The sequence below is a fragment of the Phyllobates terribilis genome, unplaced genomic scaffold (assembly GCF_046119375.1).
Source record: "Phyllobates terribilis strain yellow unplaced genomic scaffold, ASM4611937v1 Scaffold_4__5_contigs__length_816908805, whole genome shotgun sequence".
NCBI lineage: Eukaryota > Metazoa > Chordata > Amphibia > Anura > Dendrobatidae > Phyllobates > Phyllobates terribilis.
The window spans coordinates 619,197,427-619,210,278 of record NW_027362764.1 but is presented as its reverse complement, the minus strand read 5'-3'; the positions used below and the strand labels follow the sequence as shown (position 1 = coordinate 619,210,278).

Here is a 12,852-nt window from a genome sequence, read left to right as displayed (position 1 = left end):
CATTTTTGGGCACGTGACATTTTTTGATCGCCTTCTATTCCGTTTTTTGGGAGGTAAAGTTAACAAAAACAAACACTTTAGGAATTCTTTTTTGAGGTTTTTTTTATGCCGTTCTGCGTGTGGTAAAAGTGATCAGGCAGCGTTATTCTTCGGGTCAGTACGTTTACAGCGATACTACACTTACTGTATTTTTTTTATGTTTTGGCGCTTTTACACAATAAAACAATTTTATAGAAAAAAAAATATTTTTTTTGCATTGCTTTATTCTGAGCGCTATAACTTTTTTATTTTTTGGCTGATGGAGCTGTATGGCGGCTTTTTTTTGCGGAACAAGATGACTTTTCAGTGGTACCATTTTTATTTCTATTCTGCTTTTTGATCGCATTTTTTTCCACTTTTTGTTTGGCGATATGATGAAAAAGCATATTTTTTTGCTCCGTTTTTTATTTATTTTTATTACGGTGTGCACAGAAGGAGTTAATTAGTGTGACAGTTTTATAGCTCGGGTTGTTTCGGACGCGGCGATACCAAATATGTGTACTTTTTTTGGTTTTGTAATAATTTACGGATTTATTGGTTTAATATTTTATTTATTTATTTTTATTTATTTTGTGATTTTTTTTTTAAATAGTTTAAAAACTTTTTTTTTACTTTTTTTTACATTTTTACTTAGTCCCTGTATGGGACATTAATTTTTATTTTTCTGATCACTGATCTCATGTAATGTAATACACATATATTACATTATATGAGATCTTCACTGACTGTTTCAGTCAGAGTCTCCTGTCTGACTTCAGCTACATACAAGCTGAAGCCAGACAGGAAGGACACCATATATGGCAGAGCTGGAGGCGGTCATGTGACCTCCAGCTGCCATAGCAACCCCAGGTCCTCAAACGAAACGGAGGTCTTCGGAGGTAAGTAAGACGACCCCCTCTCTTCCTGCTGTCTCCTATATGCCGCGATCACTATAGATCACAGCATATAGAAGACAGCAAAGGGTTAACATCACTGGGACCTGATCTAATCAGGTCCCGATGATGTACCCTGTCAGAGCTAACGCTCTGCACCGGAATCACAGTGCTTGCAGGACCCTGGGGGTCCTGAGCATTGCGAGACCACCCACCGTTTTTAAACGTCGGTACTGCACAGAGCCCAGCAAGCGCCGACGTTTATCTACAGTGGGCGGTCGGGAACTGGTTAAAAGGTTATTCCAGCTCTGCTCACTTCATCATTGGAAAGTGGGTAGCGCTAGTGACATCAAACCTATAATACCTGCCGGCATGAGCACATGATCAACAGGTATTGTGCAACTGTACAATTCATTAGATTAAGAAAGATAGTTGCATCATACAATACAAGAAGATGCAATACCACACTTGTTAGTATAATTACATATTAGGAACTTTTTAAAGACCAAGTTAATAGAGGCTAGCTAAATAGCTAAAATTTAATTTTCACTATTACTTCCCTTCTTTTAAACAACAGTGGGTACGGAAATTATTCAGACCCCTTTAAATTTTTCACTTTGTTTCATTGCAGCCATTTGGTAAATTCTAAAAAGTTTATTTTTTTCTCATTAAAGTACACTCTGCACCCCATCTTGACTGAAAAAAAAACAGAAATGTAGAAATTTTTGCAAATTTATTAAAAAAGAAAAACTGAAATATCACATGGTCATAAGTAGTCAGACCCTTTGCTCAGACACTCATATTTAAGTCACATGATGTCCATTTCCTTGTGATCCTCCTTGAGATGGTTCTATTCCTTCATTGGAGTCCAGCTGTGTTTAATTAAACTGATAGGACTTGATTTGGAAAGGCACACACCTCTCTATATAAGACCTCACAGCTCACAGTGCATGTTAGACCAAATGAGAATCATGAGCTCAAAGGAACTGCCCAAGGAGCTCAGAGACAGAATTGTGGCAAGGCACAGATCTGGCCAAGGTTACAAAAGAATTTCTGCAGTACACAAGGTTCCTAAGAGCACAGTGGCCTCCATAATCTTTAAATGGAAGACGTTTGGGACCACCAGAAGTCTTCCTAGACCTGGTCGTCCAGCCAAACTGAGCAATAGTGAGAGAAGGGCCTTGGTAAGAGAGGTAAAGAAGAACCCCAAGATCACTGTGGCTGAGCTCCAGAGATGCAGTAGGGAGATGGGAGAAAGTTCCACAAAGTCAACTATCACTGCAGCCCTCCACCAGTCAGGCCTTTATGGCAGAGTAGCCCGACGGAAGCCTCTCCTCAGTGCAAGACATATGAAAACCCGCATAGTTTGCTCAAAAACACATGAAGGACTCCCAAACTATGAGAAATAAGATTCTCTGGTCTGATGAGACGAAGATAGAACTTTTTAGTGATAATTCTAAGCGGTATGTGTGGAGAAAACCAGGCACTGCTCATCACCTGCCCATTACAATCCCAGCAGTGAAACATGGTGGTGGCAGCATTATGCTATGGGGGTGTTTTTCAACTGCAGGAACAGGACGACTGGTTGCAATTGAGGAAACATGAATGTACATGTACAGAGATATCCTGGATGAAAACCTCTTCCAGAGTGCTCTGGACCTCAGACTTGGCCGAAGGTTCACCTTCCAATAAGACAATGACCCTAAGCACACAACTAAACTAACAAGGGTCTGAATACTTATGACCATGGGATATTTTATTTTTTCTTTTTTAATAAATTTGCATAAATTTCTACATTTCTGTTTTTTTTCAGTCAAGATGGGGTGCAGAGTGTACTTTAATGAGAAAAAAAAGAACTTTTTAGAATTTACCAAATGGCTGCAATGAAACAAAGAGTGAAAAATTTAAAGGGGTCTGAATATTTTCCGTACCCACTGTATATGTAGGAAGACCTTATTCTATAGTTTCTCACATGTAGGATATATCCTATGTATACAGTATATCAAAGAAGACCTTTCACCAAATTTTTCATGTCTAACTGGATACACAATTTAATAGTGGCTGCAGAGCAGAATAAAGCTTTTTTTTAATTTTATTTCACCTTTCTGTTGCAGAGATATTAACAATCAAAGTATTTGGTACCAAATGAGCTACCTTTTTTAAAGTCCAAGTGGGTGTTATCAGATAGTTTTAACTGGGGGCGTGTACTTCTTCCTGTATGATGCTGACCAATGATAAGCAGGCAGAAAGTACACTGGAGAAAGAAAAATACAGCCCCACAATAGCTTAAAGGAGGTTTCTCAGTGTGAGAGATGTAACAATACAGCCCCAATCTCCTGCTCTAAACTCCTACATGATTAGAAAGTGCTGGGAGTAGAGCACACATGACTAACACCTCTCAAATAAGGTCCTTGCAGTTAGTGTATGTGGAGTTTAGATTAGCTGTGTCACATTACAAACCCTTGTATCAGTTCTCCTCGCAGAGTACTTTCACCTCCGTTGTACGTCCCTATACTGCCTGTCCGGGGATGATCTCAGAGATGTCAGTGTCACACGTATGTCTGCTATAATCTGTAATCGCTCTGCAGTGAGGCTACTCCTGTCTGAGACATATAATGACAGCCAGTTCTACTCATGTAATGACCTTTGCTGAAAGGTGTTAATTAGGCATCTTTGTTCTACTCCCAGCACTTTTTAATCATTGCACTTTGTCAAATTCAGCAGTCTAAAGTCACACAGGGTGATTGCAAATTTTTCTTTTCAACCTATAAAACACATTTTAATATATTTAATGTTACCCTGCTAATTGTCTCTTTACTGATTAAGCACAGATTAGTCAGAAGTGAGGTATTCAGGATTTTATTAACAAATACATTAAAGTAAGAAATGTGTAAAAAAAAAAAAAAAATTATTACTCTGGATGGTTCATTTTGACTTGTCCTACATTGATGATGTACCTTACATGCACACATGACAGCTGCATCCAATCTCTGTCCTCACACTAGTAATGTTTTTTTGTTATTTTAGCTCATTTTTTTCTTTGAGGCAATTTTTAAAAATTGTAGGCAACCCCTACATAGTCCATTATATAGACTATATTCTAAGATGATACATGTAGTATATGCTAAAACACCTGAAAGCTCTGGTAAGCACTGCAATATACCACTATTATTGAAGATACATACATGCTAATGGATCACTTGCATCCGTGGACAGAGGCAGCTCTATCCATGTGTCTCCATCATCACGTTTTTCTCCAAGCCATCGATTTATTGGTAGGTGGAACTCTTGATCAGATGACAGATCACACAGTTTGACCTCCTCTAGATACCAGTCTGGGCTGTCTCCTGAGTTGTCATGCCCAATGCGTATTTTATATGGTTTGCATATGTTTTTTAAATTAATCTGCAAAGTAATATACAATAGTTAGAGGAACACTTCAGGAAAAAACTGAAGCTCTGCATTGTGCATTCAAGCTCAGGACTAGGTATAATACAAAGTATGAGAACTATACCTTAAATTGTTCTTCCTCCCTACTTCAATTACATTAGTGACTTTCTGTGAGTTTTTTAAAAGGAATAAGCTGCTACAAGACTCCTCCAGCAGAAGCTTATCTAACACTAGATGGTGGCCCGATTCTAATGCATCGGGAATTCTAGAATATGTATGCGGCTGACCGAGCGCGACTAAGCAGCGAAGCAGTGTTTAAATGGGTTGTGCACTACTTTAAATTAACTTCACAATGTATCCCCTCGGTGCCCCTAATGAATTTTGTCATTACGTCATGTTGTCAATCCTGCTTGTGACAACATCGCTGACGACGCACAGCCAGCACGTAATTATCCCGGCTGCAGCCGGATCTTGCTTCCGTTTACATCACGACTATTTGCGGCTGCAGCCAGGGGTCTGCTGTTCCGCGCACCACAGTGAATGACGGGCTGTGGGCGGGGTTATCCCACATCGTGTCACATCCAGCATCCACAGCGCGGTCTGTCAATGTGGTTTGTATGGCTCCATCATTCCTCTAATCCTGGTTTGTATGGCTGACTTATTTTAGATTGTACGCCTTCCTCATCTTAGCTTGTATGGCCTCCTTATCCTGGTTTTGTATGACCTACTCATTCTCCCATCTCTACAGCACAGTTAAAAAACTAAACCCTAATACTCACCTTGTTTCCTTTTCTCTGCTCCAGCGCTGTCTGTCCTGTTTTCAGCAGCTCCTGGCAGGATGTGAGGCGCAGCACGCGCTCTCAGATACTGCTGTGATTAGCTGCTGTCTGTAGATTCGCTGCTTTCTACGCCGGGACTAAGTGCGTGGAGAGGCACAAATCTGCATTCACTTTAGTAGCACATGCTGCAGATGTCGCTATGAAGATTTAACAATAATACAATGAATACACAAAATAATACTTTATTATTAACTATTATTGGTGTAAGGCAGCGCTAGTCATCATACTGGGGGTTACTCGCTTCGCTGCGTCAATCAATGCACACGTGCAATGTCTTTACGCTTTTCTCACAATGTTGCAGTTTATTACATCATAAGCCACAGTTCACCGGGTCCAACTCCGTGGCACTCCGACAATATTCATGAGACAAGTGGCACACAGGCCCACTTGCTCCAGGTTACAGCCTACGGCAAGGTAATAAATTATCAATGTCCATAGCACAGTCCATGTAACAAAGTGTATTACCTTTGCCGGGTTTTAGCTGCTGCAGTCCGTTTATTCCGCCACCACTGTGGCTTTGCGGCTTTCCCAGGTGGGGGTCTCTAGCCGTCGTCCCCTCGTAGGCTACTGGTATGTCTTCCACACTTGACATCCAGCCTGCGGCTTTCAGGGTTCTTCACCAAGCTGGCTCTCCCTCAAAGGCCACTGACATCCACGCACAGGATCCAAGCTCGGCCTTTTAGGCTGCCAGGCTTCACTCTCGGCCTCACTAGGCCTCACACGAACGGTGTCCCACACACACAGGAACAGGCCTTACGCCTCTCTCTCTCAACACCTGTCTCAAATTACCGGGTTTATATATCCTGTAGCCCACATACATACACAGACAGGACCTTGCTGATGTCACAGTCATGTGATCAGTCAGCTGTGTGTATAGGTCCTGTGTGCTGTCCCAGTCATGTGTACAGACCTTTACTGTGCATACAGGAGCTGTGTGATGTCACAGTCATGTGACCAGTCACCTGAGGGGGAAGGTATATGGTCAGGTAAAACACATCCTAGACCATTACCGTAATGCCAGCAAGTCGCTGCATTACATTGGTTATAGAACTTAATACAACTGAACAAAATTATTAAACAGATGATCAAAATATATAAACTATTCAATGAATATGTAACAATATTTTACAATAAATCATCGGACAAAAGAAGTAAGACCCTAGAATATATTTCTTAACAATATCAACCTAAAATATTTTTGTACACAACATTTTTGGTGAATACTTTTGGTCTATCTGTAAGCCACTTTCCTTGTAAATGGGTATCCAAAACTTGCACCTTGACATTGGATATCATTTTAACTCTTAAAAATGCAACATTGAGTTGTCCATGACCAAAAACGGGCTCCGGTAAATATATGCCAACACGGTGTAGAGTTTGACCTTGTGACTTGTTTATTGTCATGGCAAATGCTGGTTTTACTGGAAACTGTTGACGTCGAAGCCTAAATGGAAGATCGATTTCTGAAGGACATAAATCAATGCGTGGAATGAACACTTCGTCTCCTTTTGCAGATCCAGTGATCACTGTTGCTTGAATTATGTGGGAATGGAGTCCAGTAACAATAAGGCGAGTTCCATTACATAGACCATTTCTTGTATTTAGATTCCGCAGCAACATTACGATTGCTCCAACTTTAAGTTGTAGTCTGTGGGATGGCATTCCTGATGGCGTAACACTATTTAAAAATTCAACTGGATAATGCTCTCGTTCATCTTCATTGTCGACATCCACCGAATCATCACTTTTGTACAATTTATACTCTCCAGGCATTCTATCCATCACACGGGAATTTAGCAGAGCTACGTCATTGTTCTTGGGACAGAGAATTGCATAGGAAGAGGCCCTCTCAACACTGCTTTGGTCGTTCACATCTATTTCAACGCGTTGTCCAAAAACATCACTTACGATGCAGTCAGTGCACAACATGTCTTCTGGTATTTCAATAATGTCTTCTCCAAGGTTATATTCATTGCTAAGTTCACTATTACCAAGTTTAACCGGTTCAGGACCGCCCACTGTACATAAACGTCGGCGCTGCCCGGGCTCTGTGCAGCGCCGACGTTTAAAAACGGTGGGTGGTCCCGCAGCGCTCAGGACCCCCAGGGTCCTGCTAGCGCTGCGGTACCGGTTCAGAGCGATAGCTCTGACATGTGGCATCATGGGGACCTGAATGGATCAGGTCCCCATGATGTTAACCTGTTCCTATCTTCTAGATGCCGCGATACATAGCGATCGCGGCATTTAAAAGATAGTGACAGCTGGTGGTCGGCGATCGGGACCCCCCACATACCTCAGGAGCGGCGGGGATCCCGGTGCTGTGACCTCTGACATCATCGAGACCTGATTGGCTCAGGTCTCGATGATGTCAGCGTCACACCAGCCAATCAGAGAGATCACCTGGGAAGTTTGTTTTAGCAACACTGTTTCTCCTCCGATCTCAGTGAGAGAGCAGAGGAGAAACAGTGTGACAAGAGCTGTGTCAGCCTTGCCACTGTGAAAGTAAAAAAACTAAATAAAAAAGAAAGTAAGAGTTAGGGTTAGTCAGTCCTGTCAGATCTATCAGTCAGTCAGTCCTGTCAGATCTATCAGAATCCCCGATCTTACTATGCTAGGGCAAATTTATGGACACCAACTAATGTCCCAGAAATAAAAAAAATTTTAGGACTTACATTTGCCATGGGGCTTGTTAAAAAACCGAGCATTCGATCCTACTGGTTCAACCACCCTGTTCAAGCCACCCCTATGTTTTCAGTCATTCTGCCTAGGACCCGTTATGAAATGCTCATGCGGTTTTGCCATTTTAACGACAATAGTCAATGCCTGCCCAGAAATGCCCCAGAACATGACAGGTTATATAAAATTAGACCCATCATTGAAAATTTGTCAGAAAAATTCTTAAGCCTCTACACCCCAACACAAAATATTTCTATAGATGAGTCCCTTGTAAAATTCAAAGGAAGACTGCACCTCAAGCAATTTATCCCATCTAAAAGGGCAAGGTTTGGAATAAAGCTCTATAAAATGTGCGAAAGTTCAACCGGATACACATCCGCTTTTCGCATATATGAGGGGAAAGACAGCCAACTAAACCCACCAGGATGCCCTACTTATCTGGGGACATCTGGAAAAATTGTTTGGGAGCTAATAAGTCCATTTTTTCAAAAAGGCTACAATCTATATGTGGACAATTATTACACCAGCATACTCCTATTTAAAAGTCTGGTTGAACACAACATCGGGGCTTGTGGGACCATCCGTAAAAACCGTCAGGGGTTTCCACAACCATTGGTCAACCAAAAGTTTCAAAAGGGGCAGTCAGGGGCTGTACGCAACGGAGAGCTGCTTGCCCTGAAATATAGGGATAAGAGGGATATTTTTGTCCTCAGATCGATCCACACAGATGCCACAAGGGCCACTGTAGAACTAGGATCCACCACTCCGAAGCAAAAACCTGTGTCAGTCATTGACTACAACAAACACATGGGGGGTGTGGACCTTGCAGACCAGGTTCTACAGCCATACCAGGTATCAAGAAAGTCCTATACCTGGTATAAAAAGTTGGTTATTTATTTGTTTCAGGTGGCCACATACAATTCTTTTGTGTTGTACAAAAAAGCAGGAAATTCAGATCCTTTTCTTGATTATCAAGAAAAGGTAATTGAAAATCTTGTCTTTCAAAGTGTTAGCCCCGCTCATCCATTAGAATCTGAGGATGTGAAAAGACTCACTGAGCGACATTTTATTGCACTTATTCCAGCAACGGAAACAAGAAGGAACCCCCAGAAAAGATGTCGTGTATGTACTAAGAAAGGAATGAGGCGTGATACCCGCTACTATTGCCCACAATGCCCATCATTGCCAGCCTTATGCGTCACTGACTGCTTTAAAATCTACCACACAGAACCACGTTTTTAAACTGTAAAAATGTATCCCAATTTGTCATTCAAACATTTGGTTCATTTAGTGAATGACATATTCGAGTAGAGCTCACTTAATTTCCAGGGGGGGTTCTCCAGAATCTAAACCTTCCATTGCGTGCTTGTTTCTGGAAATCATCCATCGAGTTAAAATGGTCACTAAACCCATAGATGAATTCCCAGAGGGGTGTCATTTCCAAAATGGGGTCACTTCAGGGGGGATTCTTTAGCTCTGGTACTCTGAAAAGTGCCAGAACAGCATAATCCCCCCTGAAGTGACCCCATTATGGAAATGACACCTCTGTGGGAATTCATCTATGGGTTTAGTGACCATTTACCTATCTACTTATTTTCCCACCACTAGATTAATTTATACAGAGGAGTAGATTGTAAAATTCGGTCACTCGTTGTGGGTTTCCTCTGTTTAGGCACCTCAGGGGCTCTCCAAATGCAACATGGCGTCCGCTATCCATTCCAGTCAAATTTCCATTCCAAAAGTCAAATGGCGCTCCTTACCTTCCGAGCCATGCCGTGCGCCCAAACAGTGGCTTTGCACCACATATGGGGTATCAGCGTGCTCAGGAGAAATTGCACAACACATTTTGGGGTCCATTTTTTCTGGCTGCCCTTGTGAAAATTAAAAATTTGAGGCTAAAGTAGCAGTTTTGTGTTAAAAATGTGTTTTTTTATTTTCACCCTTCAACATTATAAAATTCTGTGAAGCCCCTGGGGGTTCAAGGTGCTCACCACACATCTAGATAAGTTCCTTGAGGGGTCTAGTTTCCAAAATGGGGTGACTTGTTGGGGGTTTCCTCTGTTTAGGCACCTCAGGGGCTCTCCAAATGCAACATGGCGTCCGCTATCGATTCCAGTCAAATTTCCATTCCAAAAGTCAAATGGCGCTCCTTACCTTCCGAGCCATGCCGTGCGCCCAAACAGTGGCTTTGCACCACATATGGGGTATCAGCGTGCTCAGGAGAAATTGCACAACACATTTTGGGGTCCATTTTTTCTGGCTGCCCCTGTGAAAATTAAAAATTTGAGGCTAAAGTAGCAGTTTTGTGTTAAAAATATGTTTTTTTATTTTCACCCTTCAACATTATAAAATTCTGTGAAGCCCCTGGGGGTTCAAGGTGCTCACCACACATCTAGATAAGTTCCTTGAGGGGTCTAGTTTCCAAAATGGGGTGACTTGTTGGGGGTTTCCTCTGTTTAGGCACCTCAGGGGCTCTCCAAATGCAACATGGCGTCCGCTATCGATTCCAGTCAAATTTCCATTCCAAAAGTCAAATGGCGCTCCTTACCTTCTGAGCCATGCCGTGCGCCCAAACAGTGGCTTTGCACCACATATGGGGTATCAGCGTGCTCAGGAGAAATTGCAAAACACATTTTGGGGTCCATTTTTTCTGGCTGCCCTTGTGAAAATTAAAAATTTGAGGCTAAAGTAGCAGTTTTGTGTTAAAAATATGTTTTTTTATTTTCACCCTTCAACATTATAAAATTCTGTGAAGCCCCTGGGGGTTCAAGGTGCTCACCACACATCTAGATAAGTTCCTTGAGGGGTCTAGTTTCCAAAATGGGGTGACTTGTTGGGGGTTTCCTCTGTTTAGGCACCTCAGGGGCTCTCCAAATGCAACATGGAGTCCGCTATCGATTCCAGTCAAATTTCCATTCCAAAAGTCAAATGGCGCTCCTTACCTTCCGAGCCATGCCGTGCGCCCAAACAGTGGCTTTGCACCACATATGGGGTATCAGCGTGCTCAGGAGAAATTGCACAACACATTATGGGGTCCATTTTTTGTGGCTGCCCTTGTGAAAATTAAAAATTTGAGGCTAAAGTAGCAGTTTTGTGTTAAAAATATGTTTTTTTATTTTCACCCTTCAACATTATAAAATTCTGTGAAGCCCCTGGGGGTTCAAGGTGCTCACCACACATCTAGATAAGTTCCTTGAGGGTTCTAGTTTCCAAAATGGGGTGACTTGTTGGGGGTTTCCTCTGTTTAGGCACCTCAGGGGCTCTCCAAATGCAACATGGCGTCCGCTATCCATTCCAGTCAAATTTCCATTCCAAAAGTCAAATGGCGCTCCTTACCTTCCGAGCCATGCCGTGCGCCCAAACAGTGGCTTTGCACCACATATGGGGTATCAGCGTGCTCAGGAGAAATTGCACAACACATTTTGGGGTCCATTTTTTCTGGCTGCCCTTGTGAAAATTAAAAATTTGAGGCTAAAGTAGCAGTTTTGTGAAAAAAAGTTAAATGTTCATTGTTTTCTTCCACATTCCAAAAATTCCTGTGAAGCACCTGAAGGGTTAATAAACTTCTTGAATGTGGTTTTGAGCACCTTGAGGGATGCAGTTTTTAGAATGGTATCACTTTTGGGTATTTTCTGTCATAAAGGCTCCTCAAAGTCACTTCAAATAAGATGTGGTCCCTAAAAAAATGTTTTTGTAAATTTTGTTGTAAAAATGAGAAATCGCTGGTCAACTTTTAACCCTTATAGCTTCCTAACAGAAAAAAATTTTGGTTCCAAAATTGTGCTGATGTGAAGTAGACATGTGGGAAATGTTATTCATTAACTATTTTGTGTGATATATCTCTCTGATTAAAGGGCATGAAAATTCAAAGTTTGAAAATTGCAAAATTTTCAAAATTTTCGCCAAATTTCCGATTTTTTCACAAATAAACGCAAGTGATATCGAAGAAATTTTACCACTATCATGAAGTACAATATGTCACAAAAAAACAATCTCAGAATCAGGGGGATCCGTTGAAGCGTTCCAGAGTAATTACCTCATAAAGTGACAGTGGTCAGAATTGAAAAAATTGGCCCGGTCACGAAGGCAAAAACAGGCTCTGGCGCGAAGTGGTTAAGAAGCCAGTTGCTGTACTCTGGGTCAGAAGATCGCATGTTGTTAATTAGTTGTAGTTTATTAAACTCTTTCCAAAGGTCTGACATTTTTAAGGTTGACTCGATAATATTTGTTCTTGTTCCATTTGGTACAACTGGAAGGCATTGCCTAAAATCTCCGCCAAGGACAAAAACTTTACCTCCAAAAGGAATTTCATTTTTTTCAGCAATATTTATAGTCATAGCTTCACACAGAAGTCTGTCAATTAAGCTCAAAGCATATTTGGGTGCCATGGTGCACTCATCAAGTATCAAAAGATTTGCACTGTTCAACTGTTTTCCTGCAAATGTGTCTTGTTTGATTCTGGAAACGGAGATTTCATTGACTGGAACTGGTATCCCAAAGAGTGAGTGCATAGTGCGACCTCCTCTTAAAAGGTTTGCTGCAATACCTGTTGTAGCTGATGGCAATACGACTTTTCCTAACCCTCTAACGTGATACATTAAAACTTCATAGAGGTATGTTTTATCGCTGCCTCCAGGACCGTCAATAAAGAAACATTTTGGCGTTGGATCGGCTTGGTTTTCTACAGCGCTCACAATAGTGTCATATGCAATCCGTTGTTCTTGATTTAAGGAGTTTTTCTTCTCTGTTGCCAACAATAATTCATAAGCTTCATCATACTCTTGAATTTGTGCAACTTGACTTGCAGGCTGTGGCAAATTAAAGTCTGAAAACGTTTTTCCATGCAGTAGTAGGACATTTTGGACATCTTGCATGGCATAAGATTCGCAATTTTGACAATTTCCACTTTTGTTGTGAACACATAAGCAGTAATCTTCAATTATATGTTCTTTGAAATTTGTCCAAAGTTGAGCCGGATTTGTAGGCGGTCCAAAGACACAAATGTAGGCAAACAATTCACGAAGTTTCTTAGGCAT

The 12,852-nt window shown here is 41.5% G+C and overlaps 1 protein-coding gene across 2 annotated transcripts in view; it reads right to left on the bottom strand.

Moving 5' to 3' along the window:
• The window catches only part of RP1 (RP1 axonemal microtubule associated), a 1,013,486-nt gene that overhangs the window by 506,187 nt on the left and 494,447 nt on the right, over nucleotides 1-12,852 (bottom strand). For both annotated transcript variants that reach the window (XM_073679301.1, XM_073679302.1), the window contains exon 26: nucleotides 4,097-4,316. In XM_073679301.1, coding sequence (XP_073535402.1) covers nucleotides 4,097-4,316 — 220 coding nt within the window. The remainder of the gene's footprint in view (nucleotides 1-4,096; nucleotides 4,317-12,852) is intronic.